This window comes from Malaya genurostris, chromosome 3, assembly GCF_030247185.1.
Source record: "Malaya genurostris strain Urasoe2022 chromosome 3, Malgen_1.1, whole genome shotgun sequence".
NCBI classification, from domain to species: domain Eukaryota; kingdom Metazoa; phylum Arthropoda; class Insecta; order Diptera; family Culicidae; genus Malaya; species Malaya genurostris.
In genome coordinates this window covers 121,164,957-121,185,993 of record NC_080572.1, presented here as the reverse complement: position 1 = coordinate 121,185,993, position 21,037 = coordinate 121,164,957, and the positions used below count along the sequence as shown (strand labels likewise).

The window sequence follows — 21,037 nt, the reverse complement described above, 5'->3', positions numbered from 1 at the left end:
TTTTTTGCATCGTCGCTCTAAATGACGATGTGAAATTCAATAGCAACCTATGGTACTATGAGATTTTTTTTATTATGAGTGACATTATGTGAAACACACTCACACACATACACGCACAGACACATACATCGCTCAGCTTGATGAACTGTGTCGAATGATATAGAACACTTAGCCCTCTTTGCCAATTTTCACTAGTCAATTTTTCAAGAGATTGCATCAAGTTTCTATATGAGAAAGTTTGTGAAAATCGGCTAAGAAATTTTCGGGAAAACTGAGTGCGCATTTTTTAAAAAGTTTGCATATATTTCCTTGTAATTCCGGAACTGGAAGTTGGATCCAAATGAAATTCAAGAAAATTGTATGAAACTATAAAACCCTCCATTCGAATCTAAGTTTGTGAAAATCGGTTCAGCCCTCTCTGAGAAAATTGGGTGACATATAAATATAAATATATATATATATATATATATATATATATATATATATATATATATATATATATATATATATATATATATATATATATATATATATATATATATATATATATATATATATATATATATATATATATATATATATATATATATATATATCAGCTTGACGTAGTTTATGCATGACGTTTTTGGTTTGATTTGGTTGGTTATTTCGGATTAACATAACATCTTCAATTAACTTTCGTTCGTTTTATTGTCACTAGCATCAATTGTCAACTATACAACGCATTTAAATAACATATGGAAAATAGTTAAAGGAAACTTCTGAGTGGGTTTAAGTGATATAAAATTGAAAAAAATACGTATACCCCTTTACTCAAATGTGATTGTATTTCTGAAGAAAATTTATTTCGAATGAAAGTACAATTTCAGGATAAAATAAGTTGTTAATTAAAAAAAACATTGTTTTTCTCGAATAAGTTGCGATCATGTACACAAGGAATATGAATAAATTTCAACAAACATAATATCTGTTTATGATAATGCGAATACTTACTATTATTAACTATTATTTTCCATATGTCTATATTTGTATACTTTAAGTAAGCTAGCTATTTTAGCAGTAAACAATAAAATAAATAGAACATATTGAATACTTTGGAAGTTCAAAAAGTGCAAACATTACCGCTGGCAGCCTGTCGTTGCTGCTTTTGCTGAATTAGATTTTCCCACTGTGCTATTAACTTATGAGATGACGGAGCTTCTTCCGGTGTCAGGTCACAAAGTTGGGCCAGTGACATAGCAGGACGCATACCTGATGCACTGCGCTGTCGGTTTTCAAACTGCGGTGATGGCGTTTCCCTGTTGGTTTGGTACATTATAGATTCGCTCTGATTTGCTGAAACATGATGCTTACCGTGGGGAAAGACTAGAATTTGTCATTGCTTCACAAAGTTCACCTATTGATTTTGTGGAACGCAACTTCCTCGATAATGGAAAAACTATCGTCTCTGTGTTATCTTCATCGGAAAGCTCTTCGCCTGAGTCACTACTAAAATACCTAACATGATTATTTTGGTAATTTTTCGAAAAAAATGTTGGAAATCTAACCTTTCGTAACACAACTCTACCAAGTTAGACTGCGAGGCAACTCGATTTTGTTTGCGTAGTCGTTTAAGCTCACTTTCTCTGTTCTTCAAGTCCCGTAGTTCTTTTTGGATTTTCTCCTCTACTGGTATGTAACCACGACGGATTGGTTTACCATTGGAATCTCGCTCGATAACTGGTGGTGCAGAAATAGCTGTAGGGGGCAGCAACATGTTTGAACGATTTAGTTCTATAGGTGACTATAAAAGAGAATAATGTGTAATTATTTTTTTTAATTTTGCATTAGTTTATAAGTGCGTGCTCAAACTTATTACTCACCACATGCTGTTCTATTTTCATGAGGTGATTGCTGTTGAGGCTACTAATACTATTAACATTGTTACCCGGCGTTGACTGTAGTTTGTTGAGTCTGCCCCGAGACGCAATGAATTTTTGCATTATACCACGCTGATTCGGATTTGGATTAAATCGTCGGTTCGGAGAAATTTGAAAAAGCTGCGGTGTGGAACGGGCTCGGGTCAGTGCTTTCGCCTGCGGCAACATTAAATGGCGATTTCCGTTGGCCAAAGTGTCGTGAATGCTAGATGCACTCTGTTGACTGTTAACTGCCTCAATTTTATCTTTTAGGTTCGATACTGACGGTGAATGAACTGGGCTAGGCGAGAGAGACAGACCAGAGTCATCCGAGTTCGCCGAAGAAAGACAATAATCGGCAGAGTCAGTACGTCTGTGACCCTGTCGTAGTTCTTGTTCGCGTCTTGCTACCTCATTGATCTCCTCCTGTATTCGTTTCAAAGGATCTTCTGTCTGTAGAAATAATAGAGAAAAACATTAACAGATTAATAAAAAATAAAATAATGAAACTCAGTACATTTATAATTTTTTTTTTTTTTCATAAATACGTTTATTTCATAGGCAATATACATAAGTTTTTCTTCGCCGTGGCATCTACAATACATAGTACTTTAAACCTAATACATTTCGAATATCCTATTAGTATGTTGGTATTCATTAGTTAATCTAAACACTGTTTTTATTAAGCGAGTTGCTATTATAAATTACATTAAATGAAATACATTTATTTTGTACATGATCTTATAACTATTTCAGGTTTGTTTGTATCAGTTCATCACTTTTATTTAATATAAGATAGCTGGCTATTGGTTGAGCTCATGGAAGAGAAAACAATCTAACATAAAATAAAATTTAAATTGGAACTCCAATGGACTTAATGAAATAATAAAGAAGTTTCATGTAAGGAACGTCACGACGAGTACATTTATAATGGTGATTATAAATATTTGACGGATGTTGGATATTCTTAAAATAAGAGAATAGTAAGTATATCTGTTTCTTAACGACAATTGATCTCCATAAACAATTTATTGAAATACTAATTCGTCATCAGATTACTAAAAAATGAACACTAAAATATATAGAGAAAAACATTAACAGATTAATAAAAAATAAAATAATGAAACTCAGTACATTTATAATGGTGATTATAAATATTTGACGGATGTTGGATATTCTTAAAATAAGAGAATAGTAAGTATATCTGTTTCTTAACGACAATTGATCTCCATAAACAATTTATTGAAATACTAATTCGTCATCAGATTACTAAAAAATGAACACTAAAATATTTGTGACAGCTTGATTAAAATTAGAACCAGAGTTATTGTGCTGAGATCAGCTACTTCATTCATCACATCTACCAGAACCATTACAATTCCACTTTGTGTAGCGATTAAAATAACAGGATGAAAATTTGTGCGTTTAGCTCAAATTTTCGTTTCAGTATGACATCTCTTCTTAAATTTGTCACACATGTTTTTTTAATGAAACAGCTTCTTAGGGCCGAAACAAAAATATTGGAGCAAATATTTGAGGGATATGCCTTGACCATTGAGATGAATATATGTACAAATGCTTCATTTATTATGTAAGCCAAAAACATGGACCGTTTGTAGTAGCATGTAGGTCAAAAGATCATCACTTCGCGAATAAAACTTAGACGAAAGAAAGCATAACAATAGTAGCTATTTAATGGGCGACGACGGAGACCTATATCCCGATGAGGAGAAATTGTGCATTGTCGTTATTATAGTTGGGGTGCTCTACGTTCGTACAACTTCAATTTTAACAAGCAACCGTCACGAAGCAGACCTTTACGGTCAATGATAGCGGTGTGCTTCGTCTTTTACTTTTGAATAAAATGATATTAGTTTCCATGTTTCATGCCAATGACCCTTACAAGGTTCGTATTTTGTTATGAACCTTCATACCGGAAGATCTGGCGCGAACATCACATTTTTACTTTTGTATTTTCTGTATTTCGTTTTTCATACTATAAGCAATATTTTTTGGGTTCTCGATATTTTATCTTTCGTCGTTTGGACTCTCGTCTGGTTATTATTCAGTTATATTTCCAAATTATCCAACTTATTTCTCTTCTGTGAGAAACCTTTTCACAAACGCTCTGATCCTAAATAATCAAAGTCACACTTGGAGTGAACCGATTACTCATTTAAACTATGACTCAGATTATCTTTCGATAACAAAACAGCTCAAAGTTCGGGTACAGATCTTACATTGAAAATACTTTGGAAAATTCCGCTGACATCGATACAACAATAAATCAATCATTCTCATGATTCTGCTATGCAATTCATGGTTAAGAATTTACAAAAGGAAATTAAACACAGATTCACTTTTTTGCAAAAGTTGAACAAATTAAACCTACCACCTCTCATGGAAGCATGCTCATATTTCAATTCAAATATTGTTACAAGATGAAATTATTGAGACGAGTTTCGATAACATCAAGTCAATTATTAGAAAACTTGAAAATATGAAGGCTTCTGACTATGATGGATTTATTTATGTGCTTCCCCATGTTACATGTTGATGAAAAAACGCGCTTAATCCACATAGCAGTGAAATGATACCTTTATTTTTATTAGTTCGCATTTTCATGAAATTATTTTATTGGTTGACAGTTTAAATGAAGGTTCGTATTGCGATGAATTAACGAATAAATTGGAAGCCCAACTATGATGATTTTTTGGTATCGTCATTTTCTATTACGGTTTGAATTTTAAAAACTGATCACTCTGTGATTCCAGAATCGCCAGTTTTGTATGGGACCATGATAAAATTCGTCAGTTTTGTTTGGGGCCATAATTCTTTTAATTTGAAATTTTGTTTATGTAATTCGTTCTGGTTTTCCTTGAGAAAACGATCTTCTCGATTCCTGATACTTTCGGAAATCGCTGTAGCCGAAGTCAGTTAAATTCACCTAAGGAATTGAAAACCATCTCATTTGATTCGAAATTTTTGAAAATCAGTGTAGCCATCTTTGAGAAATCGTCATGCGTTAGAAAAATAAAATTTTTTGGATACCTTCCGAGATCGAAAACCGAACACCAATAAATAACTTTTATTATTTTTTTTTAGGTCATTGACTATCAAAGCATGCAAACCCTTTAAACCCGATTAATTTATGTGAAATTTATACTTTTTCGCTAATCATCCTGTATCTCCTGATTCGAAAGTCGGATCTGATTGAAAAACATAAAGTTTTTATGGTATCTCAACCCTTAATTGCATGATTTTTTTATAAACAGCCGGAATTTTTTTTCGATAGTTCCAGTGGTCCAGAACGCGGGAAAAATACTAAAAAAAATCCCCTGACAAAACTACCCCTTCAGGGGTAAAAAAAACAGTCTGTCCCATATATAGGACATTGTGCATTGAATTACCTGAAAATCACGAACGAAAAGTTCCTTTTTTTTTAATTATTAGAATGGTAAGTTTCAAAACAACCAAAAAAATTCAAGTTATTTCATAAGTAAGCACTCCTGGATTTTTTTGAAAATAGCAGAAATGTTAGGTAGATGCCGCTAACTTCTCTCGATATGAAGGGAATTCTATGAATTTTATGAATGTGAGTTGAGAATGCGTCCCAAATATGGAACATCATGCAATCGGTGAAAAATATACATTACAACGCTTTGTAGACAACTGGTTTGTAAGACTAGTGCCCTATGCATTGAACCGCCAAGCCGGGACGAAACGAATGTAAATATAATAAATTCGTTACACGTATTATCCTATAGTTCCGGAACCAGAAGTCGGTTCTAAATGAAATTCAGGAACCTTGTATGGGAACATAGTACTTTTCATATGAATCAAAGTTTGTAGAAAACGGCCGAGCTATCTCCGAGAAAATTGTATTAAATTGTTTGTCACACACGCATTTGCTGATCTCAACGAACTGATTCGAATAATATATATCTGTCATAGTCTTCCAGCAATTATTGCTGTAAGCAGTTTAAATCAATAGAAATATGGAATTGTTTAGAATTCTAAAATACTAATACATATTCACCATATTCGAACGATTATGTTGCCAAAAACGAACCGTGGTAAAATCGAAACGGGCATAAATGTCATGAGAAAGGATGCTGTACACAGTCTATTTGAAGCTTAGAAACAATTGCATACAACAATATTAAATATCGTGTTTGACTTTGCTCCCAAGCATCGCTTTATCATAAAGCGCTCAAAAATCTTACTACACCCAAACCTCCATTTGCGAACCTTATATATGTATGTATGTATGCTTACACACTCACTCGTTTGCGTATATGTGTATATAATTATACATATAAATGATCGCTTTTACTTCACCAATATTTATATGTATTAAGAAATACAAATATTTGCACACATGCGTACGTATATCAATACATATATACCTATATAAGTTACGTAAATGGAGGTTTGGGTGTACTGGAAAAAGGGGAAATTCGCATGCACAAAACTATCGATATCTCTGTTAGTAATGTACAGATTTAAACAATCTATGGCTTGTTGGATGACTATTACCGTGTGAAATCTAAGTCTAAAACATATTTTTTTACAAGGACAATTTTGACATGTATTGTCAAAAACATGCTTAATCCACCTAGCAGTGAGATGATACCTTTTTATTATCAATCCGCATGTGTTTTTTGCATGAATATTCTTCGGTGTTTCAGTTCTCATTACATTATTTTAATGACCGTCGAATTAAGCGGCAATTTGAGATTTTATTCACTCATTACTCTGTAATATCGAAACTACAAATCGGATCGAATTTGAATCTAAAAGTGTGACAATCGATTGAACATTCCATGGTATGTCGGGGTAAGTTCCACTTAGGGCATGAACAGGAGTGTTCTAGTTCTAGATGCATAATTTATGTCAATTTTTAAAATTTAAATCTTGAAATTATAACAAATTAAACTTGCAGCCCCAGAAGCGTTTTATCTGTGTTTCGAATATAGAAAAAATAGAACGGCAGTGTATACCAGTTTTAAATTTGACAGTAGAACTGGTCGAAAAAAATAAAACTAAAACGGTTTGCTGGGGATACGTTTGTTTCAGTTTCATTTACATTATAGACCACCCATATGAATCTTGCAGCTGCTGAATTTGCTCTTAGGGTTTACGGTAATTAAAGGTACTTCCAGGACCGGTATTCAGGAACCAGCATAACCCAAACCGATTCGATTGGCCTTATGACGAATAAATTGCAATAGTTTTGAGTCCAACTTTTAAGCTTCTCGGAATTGTCATTTTCTATACCGGTTTGAATTTAAAATTTCATCATCCTGTAATTCCAGAATCGGAAGTCAGAATTGGACAATATTAATTATTTTGTCTAGCTTTTCTTTTAGAAAACGATTGAGCTTTGAGAAAATTTGAGAAACGATTCGATACTGGAACCTGAATTCGAAAATCGGTGTAGCCGAAGTCAGATAAATTCACCTGAGTAGCTGTTTAGTTTACATTTGTTTCAAAATGTTTGAAAATCAGTATAAACATCTTTGAGAAATCGTAGTGCGAATTAAATCCGAATCGAAAACTGAATACCACTAAAACTGAAATGAGTTTATTTGGTTATCGACTATCCAAATCTGCAAACCCGATAACCCTGATTAATTTATGTGAAATAGACATTTTTATACTAATCATCCTGTATTCCCTAAACCGGAAGTTGGATCTGACTGAAAAGCAAGATGTTTTACAGGATCTTAAAACTTTTCATTTGAATTTTAGATCGGTTCAGCCATCTACGTGAAAAATGGGCCCACAATTTTAATTTCGTTTCACATATCATCCTGTAGTTTCGGAACCAGAAATCGGATCCAAACATAATTCAGGAACATTATTTAGGAGCATACGACTTTTCATATGAATCTGAGTTTGTTGAAAACCGTTGAGTGATCTGCGAAAAAAATTGAGTGAAATTATTTGTCATTCAATAGCGTTCTGGGTGACCGGGGAGACCTTTCATTTGCGACTAGTTTGATCAAAATCGGTCCAGCCATCTCTGAGATCTCGACCTCTTAGTTGAGAACACACACACACACACACACACACACACACACACACACACACACACACACACACACACGCGCGCGCGCGCGGACAGTTGCTCAGTTCGTCGAGCTGAATCGATTGGTATATGACACTCGGCCCTCCGGGCCTCGAAAAAATTTTCTAAAGTTTGAGCGAATTCTATACCTATTTTTTATATTTATAAAAAGAAGGTAAAAACTGCAAATTTTGACACAAATCTTTGCATAACTCGAAAAGTGTTTACTCATCCAATCTCAAGAACATTTTATAGCGTTCAGGCCACCAAGGAGACCTTTCATTTGCGACTAGTTTGCTCCACATCGGTTCAAAATTCAACTTTGAAAATCATACAAAATCACATTCTTCGTAGAAGCCATGTAGAAAAGCTTTAGCAGTTGTTAAAATAGCTATATACTTGACGCACGTGGGCACAATTTATTGATTCCGCTATCATACAGATAACGATGCGATTTCCCTTATCAACTCTAAACACAGCGAATTGCTCTTTGTTTGACTAACAGCAAAATAATTGCATTCGTTTCTTGATTCTGCATGCACCAATATTTATTTCAGGCGTCCATTTTTAGTCGCAAGATTAATTAAAACAGTTTCAGAGTAAACATGAGCGTAAATACGACACGTGTTTCTCTTTAGATTTTTAAGAAGAATTTTAGTATTTAGTTTGTAAATTTCTATTGTTCTCTAAATATGGCTTGTATTCGTCATGAAACTCATATACTACTTTGAAAAGTAAGAATTCTGTTGTCAAGTTCTGGTGCAGTTTAATGACTATTTGTTAATGATTTAGCAATAATATTTCTCGTTTTATTCATCCGATGATTATTAAGAACGATTTCTTTCTGGATTGAAAGTGTGATATCCTCTATAACTGATTTTTAAGTTTGTTTGTCGCATTGCATGTGCAGGATTTTACTGAATGTACAAGTTGAATTGAGTTATTCGGCCTATTGTTAATAATGTGGGGCCATGTTAAGGCTCATATCTACAAGGATAAACCAGCAACGATTTTCGCACTGGGAGACAATATTTAAGCATGTTTTCGTGAAATACCGGCCGATATGTTCGAGAGAGTGTGCCAAGATTGCGCATAGTCCATCTAATGCAAATAGTCCATCTAATGCAAAACTCCATCTAATGCAAAACCGCGACCAAAATTTGCACGAAATCATCTTTAAACATTAAGTATATTGGTTGTTCTATCTATTCCAATAAAGTTTTTATCAGTTTTATCATTTTTTGTGTCTTTTGATCAAATCCTGTATCTCTTAGTAAATCATCCTTCATAACTGATCATGCGGATTTAATTTGATTATTTTCAAGTAATCCTGGATGCTTGATGAGAGGATGTTACAAAGTTATTTTTATGAAGAATTATAGAAGGAAATATATATCATATTTATTTAATATCCAGTGAAAACTTTTCGGAAAACATACTTTCTTGCTATGGTAGGAAAAGATTTGAAATCAATTTATTCAATGTTGAGTTATGACAGTCGAGATGGATTTTGTGTGTAATTCCTTGAAAAAGATGATAAAGTATGTCAAAAACAGAAAGATAAAATTATTCAATAAGCGTTTCAGTATATAAAAATAAATGCATGGTTTTTAAAATATAAAAATAAATGTATACAGAAAGCACTTCGACATACCATACGACATACCAGAACATCTACACGAATAAACAGGGAGTTGTTTCGACTAATAGGAAGGAAAGAGTGCACTAATTTTACATAAAGCTTTTAATGTTAAACGTTTACGACAGCTAGTTTAGTCAATCCAGATGATGCAACGCTATATACAAGGTCTGCCTGCAATCTGTTTAAAATTCCGGTCACATTTCGCCGACGGGTAGTGGTACTTTGTGTACAAGATCTGTGTCTAGTAATAGTCGACAGTACGCATAATAATGAATGCCCCTTCAACTCAATTAATTATAGCAGGCCCGTGCGCAGGAATCATTCAAAAGGGGGGATTAGAGGGAGGGTTCAAGAGAGGGTTAAAAAAAAGGTGGGTGGGGGTCAAGAAGGGTTGGGTTTCACGGGAGGGAGGGGGTTAAGAAGATGGGGAAAACGCAAAAATTTGAAGGCAAAGTCAAGTGATTCGCACTTTTATATAATAAGTACTCTATTGTTCATAGAACTTAATGTTGAAAAATCTTCCGGGGGAGTAAAACTACCAAAACCCCCCTTCCCCTCTGCGCACGGGCCTGAATTATAGGCACCTTTCAAAGTAGATGCAAAACATCTGCCAAAATATTATGCCAAATTAATTGAACATCTAATGATCCATTGTTGGAATTGAAACAAATTTCAAAGTACAAAAAACATGGTAATGATGTTTTTCGAAGTGGAAGCATCTAACCTACATAACCGGTGCTAATAAGCAGTAACTAATCGTCAGACAATCATTCCATGAGTGTCCGCGGTTGTCTTCGGTGAGCGAACAACATCACGTGAGGATATTCCGGTGAACGCTGTTCTCAATGTGAGGCTCTTCACTATCGAAACTGCGAAAGGGCGGACGATCACGCGCGTCGATGTTCCGGTGAGTTTAAAATTGAATAATAACGAGAGGATTCAATACCTCACATCTTATCAGAAGGCGTGATGAAAGCTCCCAAAAACGATCTTCGTCAGAAAATCAAGACTTATTGTATGTGTCGAATACATGCAACCTAAGGCAATACGTAAACAACGATACTGAATTCGTTCAAGTTTGATAATATGAGAGTTTGCAGCAGAACGAAAGAAAACGCATACATATTCTATCAATGTAAGTATCGTTGTCTGATACAATTTTATTAGATTTTCCGGTTAAGCACCTCATACCTAATGTATCCTCCCCACGCGCATTTGAAATCAAACCACATCCCAATGTATTTGAAAGTCAAAACCTGCGCAATCATTCTTTCCATTATATGGAGCTGAAGCTGCGCGCGATCATGTTTTTTTGAAAAGACCACTAGCACTGTTTTCACCGCAAAGAATTTGATACCCAGATGAACAGTCCAAACTGACAAATTATCTAAGGTATCATCTGCCAGTTGCCTTAGTGTGCATGGGGTTACTAGACAGCTGTTAATGTCGTTGACGTAAAAACTATAGAGGAGCGGACTGAGGTATGAGCCTTGCGGGAGACCCATGTAGCTAATTCTGAATGTTGTCAAATCGCCATGTGAAAAATTCATGCGCTTCTTTGACAAAAGATTGTCCAAATAATTATTTATAACTGCTGGAAATCCATGTTGGTGGAACTTGTCTGAAAGAACATCAATAGAAACTGAATCCAATGCTCCTTTTATGTCTAAAAATACATGCAGGACAACATGGTAATGGGTCTATATGAGTTGTGGTTGGAAGCTGGTTTCCCCAGCTTTTGAATGGCGATAAATTTCTTTTGTCTCCAGTTAGGTGGAACAATGTTTTGCTCAAGAAACTTATTGAACTATTCCAACAAACGTCTTTTTGCGAGGTCCGGCAGATTCTTCACCAAGTTGAATTTAATTCTGTCCAACCCATTCGCGTTATTGTTACAAGACAAGAGTGCTATAGAAAATTCCATCATTGAAAATCTGGTAAAAATGCTTTTGTCTGAGCGCAAGTTTGCAAGCTGTGCCAGTTGCTGGCATGTTTGGATGCAGACCAAGGACGATCTTGTGCTTTATCCAACTTTCAAGCTGGTTCAGGGCCAACGGAATCATTCGTTGCACCAGCTCTAGCCAACTCATCAGCCCATTAATTTCCAGTAATACCAGAATGGCCGGGTACCCATAAGAAGTAAACAGCATTTGGAATGCTGAGGTCTTCAATTTGAGTTCGACATGTGATCACTAGATTCGACCGTGAATCATTCGAACTGAATGCTTTTAAAGTTCCCTGACTGTCGGAACAAAAAGAAATTCGTTTGCCACAGATTCGCTGCTGAAGTGCGCATTGTATTCCACACAAAATCGCGTAGATTTCTGCTTGGAACACAGTACAGTATCTACCAAGTGAATGAGACTGATCTACCCTTATTTCACGACATTAGACACCAGCACTAGCACGACCATTCAACAGAGAACCGGCCGTATAACAAACTATGTGTTCATCAAGTTGTCGTTCCAAATAACCAGACAACCATTCCTCATGAAGAGGATGTCACACATTGAATGTGTTGAAAGGTAAACTACATGTGAGAGTTAGATCACTAGGAGCGAGTAAATACTCATCCCACGTAACCATTTCAGACCACAAGCGAATGTGGCTAGTAGCATAGTCTATAGGGCTACTGTTCCAAAGCCCTGTAACCTTAAGACGGTATGCACAAGATAATGCTTCTTGTTTTAGGAACACATGTAGTGGTTTAATGCACAGTAGCGCCTCTAGAGCAGCATTAGGAGTGGTCGTGAATGCTCCTGTCATCGCCATTAGGACCATCCTTTGGAGATGATTTAGCTTTGCCTAAACTGTCGCAACTTCTCCTTTCTGCCACCATACAAGACATCCATATGCTAAAATTGGTCTAACAATAGTTGTGTAGATCCAATTAATATATCTGGGTTTGAGTCTTCATGATTTTCCAAAAGATCGTCTGCATTAGCCTAAAGCCATGCAAGCTCTTTAAATCCTGAAGTCAATGTGAACAGACCATTTCAGTTTTGAATCAAGAATAACCCCGACGTATTTAACTTGATCAACCACAGTAACCTCTGAACCAAAGAACTGTAACGGACGAGCTCCTGTGATTATCCTACGATGAGTGAAAAGCACCATTGATGTTTTGACCGGATTTACAGATAATCCAACCTGAGAACACCATTGCTCAACAGATTGCAGGGCTTGCTGCATTGAGTGTTAATGCTTATACCGGTCAGCAATATATGATAATCGTCGGCAAAACCATAAGTCGGAAATCCGAGGTTATTAAGTTTCCTTAACAAACCATCAACAACTAGGTTCCATAGAAGTGGGGATAGTACACCACCTTAAGGACACCCACAGACACTCAGCTTTCTAACCTCTGCTTGCCGAAACGATGAACAAAGAAGTCGATTGCTAAGCATTGCATTTATCCAATTTGTGATACTTGAAGGTATGCCATGACCACGGGCTGCTTCCAGAATTGAATTGAAAGACACGTTATCAAAGGCACCTTCAATATCTAGGAAAACTCCCAAGCAAGATTGCTTTTGTGAGAAACCTTTTACAATGTTGTACACAACATCATGTAACAGGGTTGTGGTGGACTTTCCACGCTGGTAAGCATGTTGCATTCCATGTAACGGATGCACGCCCAAACTAACATTCCTGATATAGTGATCGACAATGCGTTCTACTGTTTTAAGAAGACATGAGCTAAGACTGATAAGACTGAAACCCTTCGCTTCTTCATAAGTGTGGCAAACGCCTTTGGGAATAAATTTGACAATTATTTCCTGCCAAGCTTTTGGAATATATCCTGTCGCACGTCTAAAAGTAAGTATTTTCTTCAAAACATGTTTGAAATGTTCATACCCTTTCTGCAGTAACACTGAGAAAACTCCATCCTTTCCAGGAGAGTTGTACGGAGCTAAACTTTCAACTGCGCATTTGACCGAATCAATCGTCACAACATTTCGAGCAAGCTTCCAAGAATCGTAAGTACCCGAAAAAGTCTTAGGAACAGCTGTCGGCGATGGCTCCATACATCCTGGAAAATGAGTGTTAAAAAGATAGCGAAGTACATCACCTTCATCAGACAAGTACTCACCATCTGAAGTCTTAAGAAATCGATTTCGAAAGTAACTTATTTAATCTGCTAGCCTCGTTGAGACTAGAGACATTTGTGCAAAGGCTTTTCCAACCACGATATGTGATAATATCAAATTTAACGTTCGAATGATCAAAAAAGATGTACTTATGATCAGATAACGAAGGTTCGAGTTCATCAGAGACGAGCCAAATTACCAACCCATGCGCAATTCAGAGTAGAGAGTTGCGTCAAAAACCTCCTCTCTTCCAGATCTTGCAAAATTTAGAGGATTTCTTTCATTGGCTATGTGCAGGTTTGTACTGCTCACAAATTCCATCATATCAGAGCCTTTCGAATTTATATCTGTGCTGCCCCAAATGATATGGTGAGCATTTATGTCACTGGCGATTATATGCGGTAAATTACTTTTGCAGCAGTATGATACAACCTTTTTGAAGAACCTTTTGAAGGAACCAAATATATTGGTTTATAATCGCCTACAGCGAACCGTTGAAGGATTTTTTTAAATGCTTGAATCATTTAAATCCCACAAGTTGCGAATGAAATCGTCCACTGTGCCAGAGCTTCGCTTAACACAGTATGGGAAAAACCAAAGATATTCCGTTCAAGACTGCATTGTTTAATCTCCTGCAGCCATTCAGTCATCGGCACGAAAATACACCTTGACTTTGGAGTTCCTATTTTTGTGGCCTTTTACGACATGAAACAGGAAACCAGTGGATCAATTCTTAGTATAAAATAATTCCGCCGGATGCCACACGGCTTACCTGTTTGGTGGACTTATACCACCAGTACAGGTGCATCGTAGTGTTATTCTTAGCCAGTTGGGAAACCGCTACCGACACTACACGGCTATCTAGGCTGCTCAGAAAAAAGGGAAATGACATTGATGGTCAACTTCCATGGGTGGACGTGCAGCCGAGTAAATTTTTACTTTTTTGCGAATCATTGCCCACCTGTTAACAATTTTGAGTTTACTACCCACTGAAAATGAGCTAATGCCTACTAGTGGGCTGTAGGGACCACAACTGCTTTAGAGAAACCTTCAATAAAATGTCTCCAATAGCTACATTTATTGGCCCGAAGTATGCTCTTGTACTTGGTTTTTAAAACATCTGAGCATCGGAGCACTCTTTGTCCCATCAAGGTTTTGGAGGCCTTATGTAAGTCGTTGGACCAAGAAATCGTTTGGTTTGGGTTTGTTCTGCGGCTGTACCTGGTAGTAGGTACAGTGCTATAGCTCTTGGTGGCGATTAAATGTGATACTTGTTGTGTAGCACCACGGGATATGTGTCGTCTCTTTCGATTCAACGCACCGTACCAAATCTGGTACCTGGTGGATCAGCACTAGGTTGCCTCTGTGCCTTTGCATCCCTCCGTCTTCGCACCTTTATGCGATGGCATCTCTGTGTCTGAACACTTTTATGCGTTCGCACCTCTGTGCGTATGCACATATGAATATTGACTTTGCAGCAGCCTCTGGTTATTTACCTACATTTCTATTTGTTTATAATTTATTTTTTATGTATTTGTTTATATTTTTTTATGTATATGTATATATTTATGTATAACTATATCAGCATAATATCCAATTTCGTCAAAATAAAAAAAGGTTTGAATTGCGTTAATATCCAAGATGTCCTAAGCTAATTTTACAACTCGGCCACCCAACTCCGCACAAAGTTCGGCCAACCTAAACCATAGAATGATTTCACAAACAATCACGATTTACATAAGTAAGGTTACACCTGCTCCTTCGTCCAGGCAGCCCCAGTTTCCCCTATAGGTAATTCTTGGTATAATATTATTTTTATACTAGTATGCAGAATTCTGGTATAGATAAAGTGGCAATTAAAGAATGGGACAATTACGCTTTAAAACCAGATTAACAAATCGGACAGTCGTGTTTTTTAAGGTATTGTAGACACGTATTGAATGCCAAACACAAATCAAGTTCAGATATAAGGAGAGTATTTCGAAGAACGTGCTTCAGACTGATCACTAAACAACTCACGAAAATATACTGTTTTCGGTAGATTGAAATGCATCTTTGCCGGTTTAAGTTGTGCTGCAATCGTTCAAGGTCCGCATGAATAATCATTCGCCAGCTGTTTATATTTTTATAGTAACGTTGGCACACACCTGCGAGGTGGGCAAATGCGCTTGGTTATTTGCTTTCTTCAAACAAGCCGCCAACTACCGCAGTTAATGGGCAAGACGAGTAAAGGGACCAAAATTTTGACGATTTTTTCTCAAGCTTAGATCTATCGGCATCTGAAACCGTTTGTAACGTGGAGATGAAAACGTAAATTGACATATTTTTCGTTTCAATATATCAACCAAAAATTTTCTCCAAATTTTTCGTTCAATTAAGTTTCCTGTTGTGCGACTGCGACTTGTTCATGGCTAAGTAATTAAATAACTGTTATTACGAAATGATTTCATTCCATTTTGGCCTGAAATAGCTGGTAAATAGCGACTCAGTTAAGTTCAGAAAACAGAGGCAATTCAAATTGTGGGAGCCTTAGCTTAGTTATTTCAAGTGGCATACTATTCATTCTTATGATGTAGGTTAGCAACTGAGCTCCTATCTTATACTGAATTTGTGGTAATTTTGGAAACAAAAAGAAATAGCCATGTACATTAAAGTTTATCACCCAAACGAGTGTACTGAGATCTACTCGGTCATCTAAAATGGAACTTTTTAAAGTTTTTATGGCATAGCTTTGGTTAGTTTATACTTGGGTGAAGGGAGGCGCACATCATGATTAAACAATTTTCGAATAGAAAAAACAATAATGATCACATGTGCTCTTTTCTATAATATTCAAATATATTCATCGTCTTCCGTGGCAAAACAACAGTAGCGATCATCAGTCCCAGTATCAACACCACTATCCTGAGATGAGTCAGCGGGCGTAATCTCTTCCTGTTCAGTTGTTGCTCTAACTGGAACAGATGTCATTGCGATTTGTTTAAACCTACCCTTTCCTCTGAACTTATTTGTCGAAGTGACTTTCAAAAGCTGTCGAAACGTTCCTGATGGAGAACAGACTTCGAGTTTTTTAGACCAGATTAGCGACGGAATAATACAGGTTTGACCGTGGAAAATAGATTTTGTTTAAAGTTTGATATTCGATAGTGCGACTGTATCCGTGGTATCTGTCATTTCATTATATGATGGTCAACTATATATCCATCGAGTGGTGTAATGATGTCTTGTTCATATCATACATGTTCTTAAAAATATTACCGTGGGACTCGTATAAGTACTTTCCATAAATAATTGTATAAAAATAAGAAAGATTTTTCGGCCAAATAACATAACCTAAAAATTGAAACAGTTTTGAGCCGAATTTAGAAAAAAAATCAGCGTTTTTTCTCATTATCGCTCCAACTGAGTATTTAAAATTACAAATGCACTTCACCTTGTTGCTCCGCAACCGGATGTCGAATCCGTATAAAATGCTATAGAAAGTGATTATAATATCTTTCGTTTAAGCCTAAGCCATCTAGGAATATTTTGTCCGTTTTAGAGTTTTTGACCTCTATTTTCGGTTCTTCCGGAATCAGTTCAGCCGTGGTCGATTCTTTTGGTCATTGACTGATCAGATTTGCACAACTGGAGTTGTATTTTTCTGGATAGTTCAAAAGGTTTTGATCGTTTTTAGAGTCATATATAGTAACACGTTTTAAAAATTGTTTTTTTTTCTATTATCAGCCTGTAATTCCGGACACGGAAGTGATATTCGGATAAATTCGATAACGTTATATGGCATCGTATAACCTTTGTCTTGTATTTAAGTTTGTAAAAATCGGTTTAGCCCTCTCCGAGAAAATCATTTGCATACACCGACGAACATTTCGAATGCATATAACATTCGACCCTCCGAGTCTCGGTTCAAATGTCGGTTTTCGCATATCAGTCTCATATCAATTTTCGCTATTTTTGAGTTTGTTTTTTAAGAATATTCTTTAAATATTAATCATTAATGTCGTTATATAACGGTAGATTCAAATAAGTTTTCCATCTAGCATTGTCCAAACGATTTCTCATCGATAACTGGTGTATATCGGCATCGTAGAGTAATTGACTACGTGTTTGCGGTAATTCTCCTATCGTTGCGATATAATACGAGAGTGTCATTTCAAACATAATACATACCATAAATAGATTATATGCAAATAGCAAATGCTGCGGGTTATGGGGATCAGCGAGGCGGCATTAGTCCCAACATAATCTGCTAATCCACAGATGAACCGAAGGCGAAACGTAAAACTATTATAATACAAACATTTACCAAAAAAATACGAAAGGAAACGAAAACAATCAAATAAATTCCTTAAAGAGCCACTATCGTACTAACGATCTGGACTACAAAATTCCAAAGTAATGATGTTGATAATCTTTTGTCACATGTGTTCAAATGAAACCCTTTTCGATTCAATGGGCTCAATTATACATGTTGTCTCAAATGTGTGCCTTTAGTATTTTTCTGAAAGCTGTGTTGAATGTGAACAATACTAGCTTTCCTTTAATTACATGTAACTGTTTTAAAAACAGCAATGCACGCAATCGATCATTCGGCAAATATCTGTCCCGTTATCACTAAATGGTATTTCCGATACACAGTGCTCGAATAAATTGCGAAAACAGTGTGATATCATCGAACCTGTTGAAGTGGTCGGTCCCCGCTTGATAAAGAAAAGCAAAATGAAGGAGCAAATAAAACGACACACTTATCATCACTGAGTAACTGATAAGAATGTACCATCATAGTTATCAGAAGAAACAATCTGCGTACATGAAACTAAATCATTTGAAATAAACGATTCGAACGCAGACATCTGAATCCAATGAGCACATATCCGCATTTTCATTCAATTGGAATACAAATAGTTCAAACAATTTACTCAAAAGTCTGAACACATTGATTTATGAAGAGGAAAAGAGCTCTCGATCTTTATACGGTGATAAATTCCTCATACATTTCCTTGCATATGGAAGCATGCGTTCATAGTCAATTTAGTAAGGAACATAATTTCAAAACTAGTTTATACATCTCTCCAATGAATTGAACAATAGCAAAGTTATTTTCTTTAGTATGAGCGCATGTATAAAGTGATTAAATTCGTACGAGACTTGTGTTGGTGTCAAATCATAGTCTTACAAACCAGTACTTGCCATGCATATTTATGCAAAGATTTGGTTGTGAAGTCTGTTTTAAATAAAAGGTTAAATTTCCTAAACCGTTGAAAACCCAACAGCTCGCCGTTCGCTTCTTTATTTTGTCCGAGACATAAGAAGGTTTCAGATATTTGAGCCTAAACCCGACGTCTTACTTTACTATGGAGTGCTTTTTTGGGGTGCCCGGTAAAAGAATGGACAGAACTTAGTCGTGAATAACACTAGTTGTACTGAACGTAGCAACTCTTTTTACATGCCATCAGATATATGATCAGTAATTTGTGAGTAACAACAGTGTGAGATAACCATAAACCTAAACCTAAATTTTCTCAAACTTTTGGAAACAATGAGAGAACTCATCACGCTTGCTTGCCATTCAGTCCCTATGTTCTACGGAGCGAGTAAAGGTAAGCTTTTGATCGAAAATCGTTCATTTCTTCTAGTGCGTTATACGGAACTGGACGTCATGGTGAGAATCTTTCACCAACATCAGTAACAGCAAACCATCTAAGTAGTATTAGTAATTAAATTTTAGAACTGAATTCAGAACCTGGATTCTGGTCCCCCTGAATTTTGAATTTAATTTCAGGTTCAGAATTTAGTTCTAAATTTCAGGTTTAAAATTTAAAATATTTTTTTAATTAAGTTTATTAAGGACCTGTCAACCAGTGATGATCCAGCACACGAGCCAGCTCTCATACAGTCCGTATGCTGTACCTTTTCAAAAACACGCACACGAAGTCTGTGTTGCTACTAGATCGGGAGTCGTATGCTTTGAAGAACCAACTCGCGATGCTTGCTCATTTGCTGACTCATGAGCTGGAATGGGGAGCTAGCTCACGTGCTGAGTTGAGTGTCCGATTTTTCTAAATTTACTAATATAATATAATTTTAAAGCACACAGTGTCCGCTCTTGTATTGTCTCTTGTCAGTAGGTGGACTACACAAATAGCACACGCTCATGAGTCTGGTTTAAAAAGCACAGCACACGAGTTTAATAGGCACACATTGCAGGTATAGAGCAGCGACTGTGGAACTGAATCCTAAATCTGAATTCTGGAACTGGTTCCTTGACAAGGTTTTGAAAATGAATTTAGTTCCTTAATTTAAGTTCGGGATTCTTATTCAGAATCCTGAATTAGAATTCATGAGCAAAGTCAGGATATGACTTTTAGATCTGAATTTCAAAACTTAATGTTTGATCTGAACTCCGAACCTGAAGTTTAGAACAGTCTTCTGAACCAGAAATCAATTCAATTCAGAACCTGCATACTGGACCTAATTCGGAACACGGATTCTGGAGCTAGATTTTGGAACTGAATTTTCGGAATTCAAGTTTGGAATTCAGGTCAACTAAATTCGGATCCTGGATTCTGAGAATGAGTTCAGTTCCATAACTCTGGAACTAAATTTATGACGATCTGGATTCCGAACCTGAATTTTGCAATTGAATTTTTAACTTATCGCAGATTTCGCATTTAGTTTCTGAATCCAGTTCTAAAATTCAGTCCTGGGCCAGGATATTAGTTCTAGTGTTGATAAATAAATAATGTCAAAAAAGAATCAACAATTTCAAAAACTGGTAAACTCCGCAAATCGGTTCTTTTAAGAACCATTATATTATTTCCAAACGATTATGCGAAGTGTACCTCTACTGAGTATCTAAATCTACAACAAAAAAAATGTATTTGTTTCAAATGATTTAATTGTATGGTAGAACATGTTTGTTGTGAATAAGTCGTACCTTAGTATAGACGCACCACAATTCTACAATTCTGGAAACGAAGAGAAAAAAGTTGTAAAATTCACACAATGTAATGCGAACGATTATTTATACTCGGAAACGTGAAAGAAGAATGTCAGTTTTATTCGTATTCAGGTCCTCCAGTTATGTTTGTTTCATCACCCACCCGCCTTTAGTCGTGAATACGACTTACTTTACTATGGGGCACCTTTTCAAAATTTACCCTTTGAGAGAGTGATAAGTTTTTGATCGTAAATTATATAACGTATCAACATAATTTTTGCTACATGCCATCGAAAATATGATCATCAATTCATGATAACATTTTCAGTTGTATGACATAATTACAAATAATTCGAAATTAAAGTTTTCTGAAATATTTGGTATCAACGAATA

The 21,037-nt window shown here is 36.0% G+C and overlaps 1 protein-coding gene across 5 annotated transcripts in view; it reads right to left on the bottom strand.

The window, feature by feature from the left end:
• Positions 1-681: 681 nt before the first annotated feature.
• LOC131436183 (uncharacterized) overlaps positions 682-21,037 on the bottom strand; it is a 43,570-nt gene continuing 23,214 nt past the window's right edge. For 2 of the 5 annotated variants that reach the window (XM_058604749.1, XM_058604748.1), the window contains 5 exons: positions 20,642-20,672; positions 1,863-2,351; positions 1,548-1,783; positions 1,354-1,497; positions 682-1,298 (listed from right to left, as the gene is read on the bottom strand). In XM_058604749.1, coding sequence (XP_058460732.1) covers positions 1,103-1,298; positions 1,354-1,497; positions 1,548-1,783; positions 1,863-2,351; positions 20,642-20,672 — 1,096 coding nt within the window. In that variant the 3' untranslated portion in view covers positions 682-1,102. The remainder of the gene's footprint in view (positions 1,299-1,353; positions 1,498-1,547; positions 1,784-1,862; positions 2,352-20,641; positions 20,673-21,037) is intronic. The other 3 variants (XM_058604751.1, XM_058604750.1, XM_058604752.1) reach the window with 3 other exon arrangements.